This window comes from Trachemys scripta, chromosome 6 (assembly GCF_013100865.1).
Source record: "Trachemys scripta elegans isolate TJP31775 chromosome 6, CAS_Tse_1.0, whole genome shotgun sequence".
Lineage (NCBI taxonomy): Eukaryota > Metazoa > Chordata > Testudines > Emydidae > Trachemys > Trachemys scripta.
In genome coordinates this window covers 101,355,440-101,368,875 of record NC_048303.1, presented here as the reverse complement: position 1 = coordinate 101,368,875, position 13,436 = coordinate 101,355,440, and the positions used below count along the sequence as shown (strand labels likewise).

Sequence of the window (13,436 nt, the reverse complement as noted above, 5' to 3'; positions counted from 1 at the left end):
TCCAAAAGTTCAGATCACTCTGAATGAAAGAAATACCAGTTTGGGGATTACACGATTAAATTAAAGATAAATAGTTCATGAATGGACTAGTTGGATTTTCTGTAGATTTGTACAGAATCTACGTTAGGCTGGTTAAAAAGATACATTATTCATGTACTTGATTCATTAAAAAATTATTTATGAGGATGCAGTATTATTTTAATGTGGAATTTCTGCATAGAGGATGCGGGAGTATTGTGAGCCTAATTGAAAGGAGAAAAATGGTTTACAGGATGGATAAAGAGCATGTGGGTGAGATTTAGTCAGGTAACAGTTGTGTGATAAAAATCAAATATGGGACATAATGGGATATAAGGAAATATATTTTTTGTGCAGGGAAGGATGAATCATACGTTCACAGCTGGAAGTTTTGTGGATCCTTATTTAGCGAAGCAGCTGCAGCCACTGTTTCGCTACATTCCCACATCAACAACAAAATGGTGCCACAGAAGAGAAAACACATATCAGGCTCCAGCTGCTAGCTGCACCCACCTCTCTCTCCTACTTCCCTCACGTAACATTTACTTGGTTTTCTTTTCACAGTTGATGGATGTAGAAAAATGCATATGTTAGAGATTGCATAGAATCAAAACGCCACATCTGAACACACCTGAACTTTGGAAGAGGTAGGGGGCAGTAGAGGAGAACAATTAGGAACAGATCCTAATTTTGCAATTCCATACTATTTCCATCATTTCATTTGTTTAAATTATTTAAACACAAGCGCGCGCGCACACACACACACAGTCCAATTTAAAAATTTCTTGAACATTAATAATACTTATAATAATCAAAGGAGTATACTGTTTATTGCCATATACAGATTTTTTTTTAATGGCTTCTAAATTTGCAGGTACAATATTGCACCCATAATGAATTGCAGGTACATTTATATATCTGACTTTTGTATTTTCAGGCATTGGAACAAAGCAAAAAGAGGATATGGAAAAGCATGTTTTTCACATCTAAGGAAGTTTCACATTAAAGATGCATAAATGTTGCCTGTAACTTTTATTTTTCAGGCCTCATTGTTCAAATCTATTTTAGCAGTTAAACAAAATATTTACTTCCACTGGATTTTAAAATGTTTCATTACTCAAGTACATGACTAATATATAAAATGTACATATATATGTATTTATATATGAAGCAAGTTTTCTTCCAAAGTGAAAAAATTGAGGGAGAGGTCATCAGTCAGATAAATAGATAAATAAATAAATAAATTAAAAAAGCCCAGCAAACATTGCAAAATCAAATTATGATACCAAGTTTCTCTTGCTCTTTCACATAACTAAAATGTTTTAAAACTCAGATTTTAAAGATGATGATTATGCAAACATTCCATTATTCAAAGATAAACAAAAATACCTCAAAAGCAAAAGGGAAAAAAAAACACTTTTATAGTTCTTTTTCCTTTCGCTGGATACTTCTGCTATGCTTTTACTAGGTATGAGTATCTGCCATAAGGTACCAGCAGCCAGAATGACTTCAATAGGCATTGTGTCTGAATAAGGACTGTAGAACTGGGCCCTTAGACCAATTCTCCTTCCGCAGTATTTCCTTTGATTTGAACGGGAGCATGGCTAGTAAAATGAATGTCTGACTATTCTCTCCCCTAAGAGAGGAGAGAGCTTAGTAAAAAGATATTCCTTTAACTAGACTGTCAGGTAGTTTGATGTAGTAGGAAGTTCACAAACTACTTTTTATTGTTGTCTTTATTTACAATGCTCTTGCCATACTCTAAGTCTGACCTTTTACTTGTCTCCTTCGGTGATTAAGCTAAGGAGGAACTAATGGGACTAGCTCCTTTAAAAGAAAGACATTGCTACTTTTGTTTTTCAGCAGAAGTTTCATTTGAATTTTAATTCCTCAAATTCCTGTAAAAACAATGACATGATTCCTCTGTAACAAAAGTTTGGAGGATTTCATTTTGCTTGCACTGTAAATTCATACTCTTTGACTAAGAGGTCTTACATTTGTTAACATTTCTAAGCTGCTGCTGTTTTATCTTACATCTGCCAAGTACTATTTCTATATCACAGCTCTTTTTGCTGAACTTTATTTTAAAAACCTAAAGAAGGGTATACAGAATTTTTTAAAATACCCTTTTCAGAGTGTTATTGGGGAGGATGGGGAAGGCTTATTTGCAAGAGAATGAATCTAACAGTGTTTCCAGGTCTCTTTTTACTTTGCTGTTTACTCCTATGATGAAAACGGACACCTTGCAAAGGAGCCTATGATGCATTATGAAATTCTGCAAAATGGTTAGTTCTATTCTGTATAGATTCTTTTTACTGGAAGAGTGTTAAGAATTATTTTATGTGTCTTGGGCATTGGTGGACGGAGGGTGGGGGGAAGGAAGAGGAGTAGAGAGATCATTGAAATAGGAATGTCCACATGGCATGAGACAGAAAGTCAACTATACAATCACAGAAATTTCTTAATACAAAGACAGTATTTATTGTGGTGCTAAACAACTCTTCATTTATACCTTTTCTGGGTTTCTTTTTATTAAAAAATTATATAAATGAAATAAATTAAAAAAAATTAAATTAATGGAGATATCCTATCTCCTAGAACTGGAAGGGACCTTGCAAGGTCATCGAGTCCAGCCCCCTGCCTTCACTAGAAGAACAGGAGTACTTGTGGCACCTTAGAGACTAACAAATTTATTAGAGCATAAGCTTTCGTGGACTACAGCCCACCTGCCTTCACTAGCAGGACCAAGTACTGATTTTGCCCCAGATCCCTAAGTGGCCCCCTCAAGGACTGAACTCACAGCCCTGGGTTTAGCAGGCCAATGCTCAAACCACTGAGCTATCCCTCCCACAATAAAATCAAATACCGTAGTGATGGGCACCATTTATGGCAAACAGACAGACAGATGATACCATGGTGTATTTCAGTAAGAAACCTAGAAATCATATGAAAATTATGGCTTTTGCATGAAGTAATATGGAGTGCCTGATATCTACAGACTAATACTTTATTTTCATTATGATAATCTCATCAATCTGCTCAGTCTCTCTTTTTTCTGGACTGAACATAAGTGTTAAAACTGATGGTCTGATGGACAAGGAGGAGTCTATTAAAAAGAACACGACAACTCACTATGATGAGATCGTTATTCTTGCAGCATGCCCACCTGCATGAAGCCAGGGTTTTGACACCCTGAATCTGCTACTGAAACTGGCGCTCTCCCAGATGTCGATGCTCCACTGCCTGATTTTTTGGGGGGAGGTTTTGCTATAATGCAACTAAATACAAAATGCAGCCAATCTGCTATAAAGAATGTTTTTAGTTATCTACCCTTCTCAGATTATGGTGTAATTTGTGGCACATTATAAAGCCCCTAAGTGTCAAGGTACTTCTTTATGGAGTTTTGCACAAGGGCACACCAAAGTTCTATGATTAACTATCTTTTCTTCTGTTCTGTTTAGAGAACATTGTACCCTGATAAACATGTAAAGAGTAAAGTTTTTTATAAATCAGATATTTAGAATCAACTATAATTTGCTTAGGCACCAAGGTTAACCTTACGTTCAAGACATATAGTGATTAAGCAAAGGGGCGTTAAGACTTGGAGTGTTACAGAAAACTAAATAAAGCACAAAGAATAGAATATTAGAATCCTCACAATCTAAAGCAGCACAAATGAACAAGTTCTCATACAGCTAGTGTTCTTTTCTTGATTTATAAAACAATAAACCTGAGAGTTAAGCTATTTCTTTCCCTTACCTGATTCCTCCAACCCCCTCCCCAACATGATTTCTAATTTAAAAGAAAAACTAATATTAGATAAAGCAACACATAATTTGACAGCCTCCCAGTTAAATTCTGACAGGGTCAATAAAATGAGAGCTTGCAGGAGTCCCAGATGAGGAACACTTTCATGAATGCCCCCATTGTGTAAACTCTCTGTATATCCTGCCTGCAAATGACAGTCATATGCCACCAGCTGCAGGAGGCATTCCAGCAATGTCAACTGCTGTAGGGCATTTATAGCAGGGTAGAACGGTGGGTACATCTTTTTATTTATGCCTTATTAGGGTAACAACAGCCACTTTGACTAATTTTAAGTATTATGCTTTTAAAGGTCTATGATATTTATTTGGAAATCCAAGAAAATATATAATTAAAGTCTTGCTAATGGAGCCTCTCATTTTAATAGTAGTTTTATTATATAAAGCCAGCTGGAAGTAATTATTTCTTTCCATGTATAGTCTTCATTAATTTGTGATCCCCCTCTCCCCCCTCCCCACCCCGTCCCCAACACACACCAACATCTAGTTCAGATGTTCTTATCAAATGTCTTGAATAAATTCTCTGGAGAAAAAACAGCCACTTAAACCTACCTCAATTATGCTGAAAAACCCACACCTCCTATTCAAAATACAGCAGGTACCATTTCTGAGAATACCTTTTCCCCATGCCTTCCACTTTCCCAACTATTTTAAAGGTATCTGTCTTATAAACTGATCTTTTAGAGAGATTTATTACAACTCAAAACAACTGTCATTCAGTACATGTACTATCAATTAAGAATTCAGTCTGCACACGTCGTCAGGTTTGCATTTTAAATTATTTTTTTGAACAAACTCACTGATGCCCAAGTTTGTTATTTGCTGCCTACAAGGTTATGGCAAACAAATCTCTTTTTAATCAACCCTTTCATTACATTTTACCTTCTTCCTTGTTTTTAATGTTTTCACAAATGAAAATGAATGCTCATGTTTTTGACAAGTCTAACTGTAAAAAAGATAGGCTGTTTTGTTGTTGTTGTTGTTGTTTTTTAAATAGTAATAATAGCAACACCTTGCTAAAGCTAGGTTCTTCCTTATACAAAGTAGAGATCGAATTGAGCTGCCTTTCAGCACCCTCCTATGATAAGCCACGGCATCTGATCACACATTTTTATCATGCCTTCACTCACAGGCACACTTACATGGCAAAACACTGGACTCTCTGCATGTCAGCACCTAAATACCTCTAGAAATGACATTTCCCCTCCCTCATCTCTTTCCCCACAGTAATTTAGCACCAAGGTTGGTGTATAATTTCTATTACTTCTAAACAGCAGATTTGTATTAATTTTATGTAAGAGAGCAACAGATAAATAGGGAAAGAGAGGAAAAGGATGGGTGAGATAGAAATAGTCATCTCTCATAAGGGGACATTTTACCATCTTCCTTACACAGAAGCAACATGATCTCAAAAGCTGTCCCTGAGAAAGCAGCAATAAAACAGCAGCAGAGTCCATAAGGCCTTACACACTGTGTACGCATAGGGTATTGAATATGCTAAAGGGAAATCAATCCTTGTGTAAAAAATTTGACGTTCATATCTATGAGTTTTTAATGCAGATGCAACGAAAAACTCAGATTTTTTTAAAAAGCCAAAACTGGATATCATCTGGAAGACTTAATAGAGATACCAGCTTTCTGGGTGGGGGTCACTATTTGAGCTATGCAAAAAGTGGTGATTTCAATCGGCAGGAGTTCCTACTAGCTTTCCCCCTCCAATTTTACGTTATCACCTTTCATGATATCGCCCATTCCAAAGTCTAATTTTGAGGGTTTCTGGTTCAAATTCAAATCTTCAAAGGGAAACTGAATGGACCCAACCAAGTTTTGTCTGGTTTCTAGTAAATATTGTGTAATACTGATCTCCCTATGGTTTATATACAAAATCATATATAGGCCCAGGTTCCCTCAAAAACTCAGACCTGACTAGGTTCTTTAACAGTGAACCTAGCAGAAGGTTAGGATTGTAACAAAACGAGAGCTAGGAGATACTCACCTGGTTTCAGATTTTGTTCAGAAAGCATTGCACATCTACCTTTCTAAGGTTTTTGTTTGTTTGTTTGTTTATTTGGTGTCTATATCTGAACAAAAGACGAGATTAAAATATACAAATGCTAGGAACAAAGGGATGATTTTCTTTCCTACATCAGAAGGGCCCTACTTTGTGAGCCATCCACAGATTAACTTCAGGCAAGTTTCAACACACAGAAGGTTTACAGGATTGGACCCCTAGTCTCAACTCCCACTCAGAAAACTAAACTGCTGGCACTGGTGATTCTATTATTAAACTATACACTGCCCTTGATGCATAATGGGGACTTACGCTGACATCAATGCTAAGTACAGGTTTGAACGAGGGTGAGGATATAGCCCTTTAGATAGCGTTTTACTCTTATTAGTACTGTTTGGATGTTGGATTTATCATCCATACGTCATTCTCATTTAAATTATATGAAGTCAGAAGTGTTCCATTCCAAAGGTGGTGTGCTCTTTAGGAAATATGCTAGAAAGTTAAGAGAGGAAATGCACATATTCAGAATCAATTAATTCACTCTGTTCTCTGAAACTTTGAGAGAAAGCTGTTGGTCTATGGTTAAAACAATTTTAAATTAATAAATAACTTTCTCAGCATATTATCTTAGGTTAAACTGAGCTGGTCAAAATTATTGCAGGTAGAAGGAGGGGGATGGTAGCTTTTTTTCCCCCAACATCAGACACGGTGGTCATCATTAAAATCCAGAGACATTTACCACGCCACTCAAATTCTACTGTAAGGGGCACATTATAAATGAGTAGATAGACACATCACAGCATTTGCCTTTATTGAGGTATTAGTGGCATTCACCATATTTAAGTAACACCTCAAATGCCACACTACATTTACCTTTGGTTGATGATGGTAAATTTCACTTTTAATGACCGTCACTATGTGCATTTCCTCACTTCCCATCTAGCCTTCCCTAAATTAGCATTATTCATTTGACAAGAAAACCTTACTGTCCTCTGCATTCTTTTATGAACACAGAATCTTGTCAACAATCATATTATTTTCCCTTCACAACTCCAGTGCCCTAGAAGTCACAGGTGACATCCTTTTCTCCCTTTCCACACGTATATGGATAGACAACAGTGGCAGAGGATGGGAAGGCAGCAGCTATTCAACAGAATGAGAATGGCATCAACAGTATATTGCTGGCAACAAAGCAACAACATGAATCAAGCAGTTCCTAGATGCCCCACCCACTGATGGAGACTGCCTCTCTGTGGCAGAATGTTATGTGACATCCACTACAACTTGTACCATTTCCTTTACTGTCAAAGGAGTGAAACCATATAGAAAACAAACAATCTTCAAATATGTCAGTATATGAACTGATATTGAGCAGAAATAATGCAGTAGATGCCTGCCCACAGACTCGGGCATGACTATTATTTTGGATGTTATTTGGGAAGAATGCTGTGCAGCTAAGGATCCCATCCTGCCTCTTAGAAAAACTGTAAACAAAAATAGAATAAAGCTCCTTATTTAATAAAGCTTCTTAAAAAAAAAACAACTCAACCATTAACGTACTAGGGTTAAAAAAAAAAAAAAAGCTTTCAACATATATGTTGGATTTTGGAATGACAGCTTTCTGAATTGTAGCATAACTTCGCTATAGTGATTCTCTTTCTAAGGAGAAAGATCAAGGGAAAATAACAATGGAATTCTGCCTCTCTCCACCTGTTTCATCCTTCTTTTTCTTGAGGCCATGTGATTTACCACCTCTTGGCTATAGTTGGAGCCCCAAGTTTGGAATTTTTTCTAAGAGCCATTAGACTACAAGGAAAAGCAACAAACACTATTGTGTGAGAAAACAACTGCAAAAAGAAAGTGACACATAGCATACATGCTGAGTATTTCTAGTGAGAGAGTAAAACTCCAAAGCTTTTGTTTCTGATTGTAGTTTATGACGGCAGTTCTCTATCAGTGTACAGAGTGTTCCTTTGCAATCAGCACACTGTGTCACAATGACCTGGCAAACGTGAATGCTTTCACTATCACTACAGTCCTTGCAATCTTGTCTCAGCTGTGACCCATTCACTTTTGCCCCAACTTTTTGGAGATGCTTTAGTCAGCATCTAATTAGTTAGGGAAGATTTGCCTTGGCTCTTAACCCTGACACAGGAGTAGGAGACTCTGCTGCTGTAATATCCCAAATCTGTCCTGTCACTATATTAATCAAAACCCCATAAATCTATGCATGAATAAGTAACTGCTAAAATACACCCACAGTATAAATTGGAAAACATTATATACAAATTTGTAATGCACAATACATACAGCATATAGGCTTCCAAATATGTATTATGTCGGTTTTGTATAGTTGTGTGTATACAAAAATTCTACAAGGTTAAACAAATATATGATGAATGGTATTCCAAGCTAATCAATATAATCAAATAAAACATCTAAAACACACACATTTGCAAAAAATATATCTAGAAAAATATACCACAGTTATTCAACTACAGGTAAGTTAGCCTGCAAATAATGAAAGCAAGAATAGAAAGAGCTCACTGTTGTTGTTTTTTTAAACTGTGTACCATTTATGTATCTGTTTACCTATCTACATGCATATGATGGTGTATGGTACACACAATTTCAGCTTATATCATGCATTGTGTCTTTTAGTGTTTCTATTCTTGAGTATATAAAAACTCCTGAGGACATCATCATCATTTATTTGTTAATATAATATGAAATGCTAGAATGATGAACTATAATTTATTGTTAAAAAATTACAAAATTAAAACAAATATCTGAAAAAGTTAATGTAACCCGAGAGATCTTTTAATGCAACAAACTAAAACTACATGCAATTCATATCAGCACAGAGATACTTATTCATACACAGAAGAAACTATTGTGGTAAACTGATCTTTAAAATGGTTAAAAAAAATACACCAAATAACTATTGTGAGCAATGGTTTTTGTCACTTATCAGCCAGCGTAGTATAGTTAACAGCCAATTGTGCTAGCAAGCGTTGATCTCCCCAAAAAGTGTTAATAGTAAATCTATGTATGCAATTTATAGTGTGTGGTCATATCAAGTTAATAATCTCTGCATATATACATAGATTAAAAAAAAAAACCTTGGGGGTTAAAGTAAAGTAGTCGAGCATTTTATATGTGATAAAATTGCATACATCCCTTTTAACCAGCAAATCAGAAGTATTCAAATAGCAGATTACCTTCAATACATATGTAGTCATAGGCACATTTTTCTTTTTAAATACCAATTCAAAAAAACAGTTTGTGTGTCTATGTCTACATTAATTTGAGAAACTGTCAGATTGCAGAGCACTAGTACAACTCACAATAGGCACTGCATATTGGAGACAATTTCACTATAATATTAATGTGTATTTCAATAATAAGTATTATTTAGCACTTTCATTGGAAAAGCAAGATTTTATGCAAGAAAAAAAATCTACTATATCATATCTTGGTTTAATAGATGCTTCTATATTAATAAAAGTCATTGATTTAATGTTTAGTTTTCTTGGTCTGCTCCTCACCTATCTGAAGTGATTTCTCTGGTGATAACTAACACATCATGCTAATGAGAGAATCTAATGTACAATAGAAAAATGTCACTACTAATAATATTTGCATGAAGTTAAATAAAGCAACTGTAAGAGAATGTCAGACAGTTGCTCCTTAATAAGATACAGTTACACAATGAAATTATGTTGTTAATTTTGTTACATCATTGAATGAATCCTAAATTACTATATAACGATGCACAGACCCATTTATAACAATAATATACTCCTTTTCACTCTGGGTGGGGGGGAGGGAAACTTCAGGAAAAGGTTTCTTCCTTTTATATGAAATAGGTTAAACATTCTTCCTTTTTAATACAAAGGTAAATGTCTCTGGCATTTTGTGTCACTGTGGGTTACAGCCATTTCTCTTATGGTCTCATTTCAGAAATGACTTAAAAGTATTTTAGAACATTACAGCCCTTAAGGTAACTGGATGAAGAAAAATGACATTTCTTATTCTGACAAATGCACAAAACATTTATGAAAGCAGAAAATCAGAAAAGCCTGCTCTTTTTTTAATCAATCAAAACCAGGCCTCCTTTTCTGTTGTTAACAACCTCTTGCCAGACTAAAATGGGCAGTGTATGCCCTGGACTCAACCAGATGAGCAGGGAAGGGAAACCAAGGGTTTCTGGCCATTCTCGACCTGTCACTGATCAAAGTGACCCAAAGAAGAACTTTTAAAAAGTTAAGATTTATGCCCTTTGAGGTTATCAGCTATTCTTCTGTACATGGAACGGAATGATCCTTTTAAGAGAACCATATTGTTATATTGAAAAAAAGATGCATAGGCAGAACAAATCAGTCAAATGGCCATGTTTTAAAATTCTAGTAGGTAATTTAGAAGTTGTGTTTCCCAATCTTGCCCACCCCAACAAAATCTAAGTTTGCTCTGGAATGTGATGTCTGATTTTCCTGCGCAGAGCAGATTGTCACATAAACAGAATCAAACTCGTTCATCAAAGGAGGAATGCAAACACAAGGACTCCTATACCTACTGATACCTAAATCTGTATGATCAAATCTAAACACTCGGACATTTTCACAATACACTTCCTCGTAGTGTCCTACTACAAGGTTTTGCTGTAGCTGTTAAGAAAAAGTTCTGTATTCTTGGAGCATGCAAACATGTAGCTTTCCCAGGAATACTGCATGTATGTTTTTAAAAATCGCTTTTGTTGTCCTGCTCTAGTTTTTGTATTAGAACCTGCTAGAGACTGACTTACAAAGGTGGGCGTTTGGGGGGCTGGGGAGAGAAGAGGTTAAAAAAATGTGCAGAAAGCACAGTATTTTATTTAGAACATATAATATCACCTTTACTTTTACTATGTACATCTACAAAACTTTCACTAAACATTTCATTCAAACCTATGGTAAACTTTCTCTTGCGAGTGAAGTATATCTCATAACGAAATATAATTTGTACTGCGAACAAAAATTTATCTCAAAGCCTAGGCATGAAAGGTGAAATACCTATATTTTCAAAAGACGGATGCTAAAAATTAAGTAATTTTATAATGGATGAAAAACAGATAGATGTGATACTCAAGATTTTAGTGTTAAAAGAGAAAAGAACATTGACACTGACACACATTTGCAGCTGCACTTGACAGAGTTTGTGCTCACAGTCTGCACAAGCTGATCCAACAACTTTAACGAATCAGAAAAATGATAAAGTGTTATCCTTAAAGAGGGGGATTAATGCATTACTAATAACTCACCCCTTCCCAAAAGCTTGGTGAAAAATGTGTGTGAACTGAATGTGTTTTAGTTCATGATAACAAACAACAAAAACATCTTATAACAAAATTATGAATACAATGCTTGAACACACAGGTGAAGTAAAGACTTTTTAAAATAAATCTGTTCAACATTACGACCTTTACAATGCTACTGTGTGTATTCCAGTGGAAGGATTCACATTGATGCAGCATCTGCCATGCATTTAGTCATACGCTACATTTCTTCCCCCTCCACTCCATGAAGAATATAAACAGGACCATACATATGTCCAGCAATGCACAGAAGGCATTTAACATTCTCAAGTATTAGCATAATTAATACATTATCAAAAATGTAACAGCCTCGTTTATGTGCCAGTTTTGCCTTGCCTATCAACTAGTTGTCTCAAATTCTTTGCATCTTCTATACTGTCCTTCATTTAGTTTTGTTTTCTTCTGTTGTTCGTGTTGAATATTTTCTACCACTCCTGAGACTACGTAGATCTAAATCTGTTTGGAATAGGTCTAATATGAAACATGCAATCTAACACTATCTATGTGGTTCAATAGCTATTTATCAATTGATCGTTATCTGGATCCAGTTATGTTAACTCTTTCGTAGCTGAAGGGGAAAGAACCTAGCCTACAACCCCAAACATTTAACCTCACTATTGAACAAAAAATACAACACAAGTTATATAACTGCTTTACATTCTATTGCTGAATATCAATAAAAACTAATGTGTGATACATCAAGTATATATGCATATACCCCATATAACATGTGCGGCAGCAGTCATATGCTTAGTGGCACACAGTACATATGAAATGTGCATCTCCACTAGAAGATGAACTTTTTACTTTCAAGAATGGGACATCGGACACAAAGAGTTGCTTATTCATCTTATGTTGATTACATTTCTATACCAGCTTACTGTATCAGTAGTAATCAGGGTCCCTCTACAGGATATATCAAAATATACCTTACTCAAATACATTCATCCTGCCTAAGCTATGTTGCTTAAACTCTTCCCTAGACAACTGCTATAGATTACTATTTCCATTGTCAGGTTTTGTTTTTCTCAAAAACGTTCTTTTATGACTGATATTCATGATTATTTTCTTACTACAAGCTATACAAAAAAAAAAAATCTAATAACACTACCTTCTCCCTTTTTGTACAATACAATGCTTTTTAGGTAAATAGGAGTTCATTCATCTCATTTCCTGCATTATAAAAGTCTAACTAAAAAGCACACACAATTTAATAACTCCTCTTTTGGATAAGGAAGTACTTTAGTTACTATTACTCAGTGTGGGACCATAACTGGAAACTACTTTTTAAAAAGTCAAATCATCTCTGGAAAGGGAGGCACCCTGTTAAAAAGCTTCAGTTTGAACTTCCCTCCCCTGCTTGAGCAGAGTCCAAGATGAAAGTTTCTCTTTTTTCCTTTTTTTACCCAGAAGAGCCAAGTAATTGTGCAAGAGGAGCTACAGCACGCAGGGCGCGTATCACCAAGTGCATGGTACAGAAACGCTGGCTCCTGTGATTAATTATCAGTTATTACTGGCCTTGCAGTAACATTTTAGCTTTCCCGTCAGAACCAGCATACCAAGCTGCCTTAAACGCGGCCCCCGGTGAAGGAGCAACTCTGGGGAGGACGCCAAGGCACAGCTCCGCAGAAACAGTGTGTGTGTGTGAGAGAGTGAGAGAGAGACCCGACAACTGAAACTGTCTCCTCTAACGACCCTCAGCGCTGTGCTGGCAGCAATTCCAGCACAACTGCTCTCCACTCCTTAGGTCTGAATAAAGCTGCTTTCTGCCACATGAAGTCAATTAAGCTGCTCTGAGGGGCCCCCTAAATTTAGTATCAGTTTGATTTTGGGGCTTACGTGCTCTGGAAGCATGAAAGGACTTTTGCTGGGACAGCAGATACTTTTATTTATAGGGAAGCGGGGGGGTGGGGGGAGAGAAAGAGAGAATGAAACAAAACCAAGGCAAACAAAGAAAGAAACCAGTCTTACCATAAGCAAAGCTCTGTTTGGAAACTTTAAAACAAATGCCTTGCTTTTACTTCAAGCTTTATTTTTTAAATCTTTTAAAAAAGGAGACCTTAGGGAAGCAATGAAATAACGATGCACATTCCAATGACATAGTTATGACAGTTCAGAGGCTAACTATGTAGTGATAAATTTTAAAAAAGTAAAATGTGGAAAGAAAAGAAAAGAGAAAGAGCACTAAATACCATGTTTTAATATAAATGAAAAAAAAAACACATACCTG

At 35.9% G+C, this 13,436-nt stretch overlaps 1 protein-coding gene across 4 annotated transcripts in view; it reads right to left on the bottom strand.

Moving 5' to 3' along the window:
- BNC2 (basonuclin 2) overlaps nucleotides 1-13,436 on the bottom strand; it is a 397,521-nt gene that overhangs the window by 277,196 nt on the left and 106,889 nt on the right. For all 4 annotated transcript variants that reach the window (XR_004646171.1, XM_034774057.1, XM_034774060.1 and 1 more), the window contains exon 2: nucleotides 13,434-13,436. This exon is cut by the window's right edge and continues 198 nt beyond it. Coding sequence is in view for 3 of the 4 variants with exons in the window: in XM_034774057.1 (XP_034629948.1) it covers nucleotides 13,434-13,436 (3 nt within the window). In the remaining variant the exon portion in view is untranslated. The remainder of the gene's footprint in view (nucleotides 1-13,433) is intronic.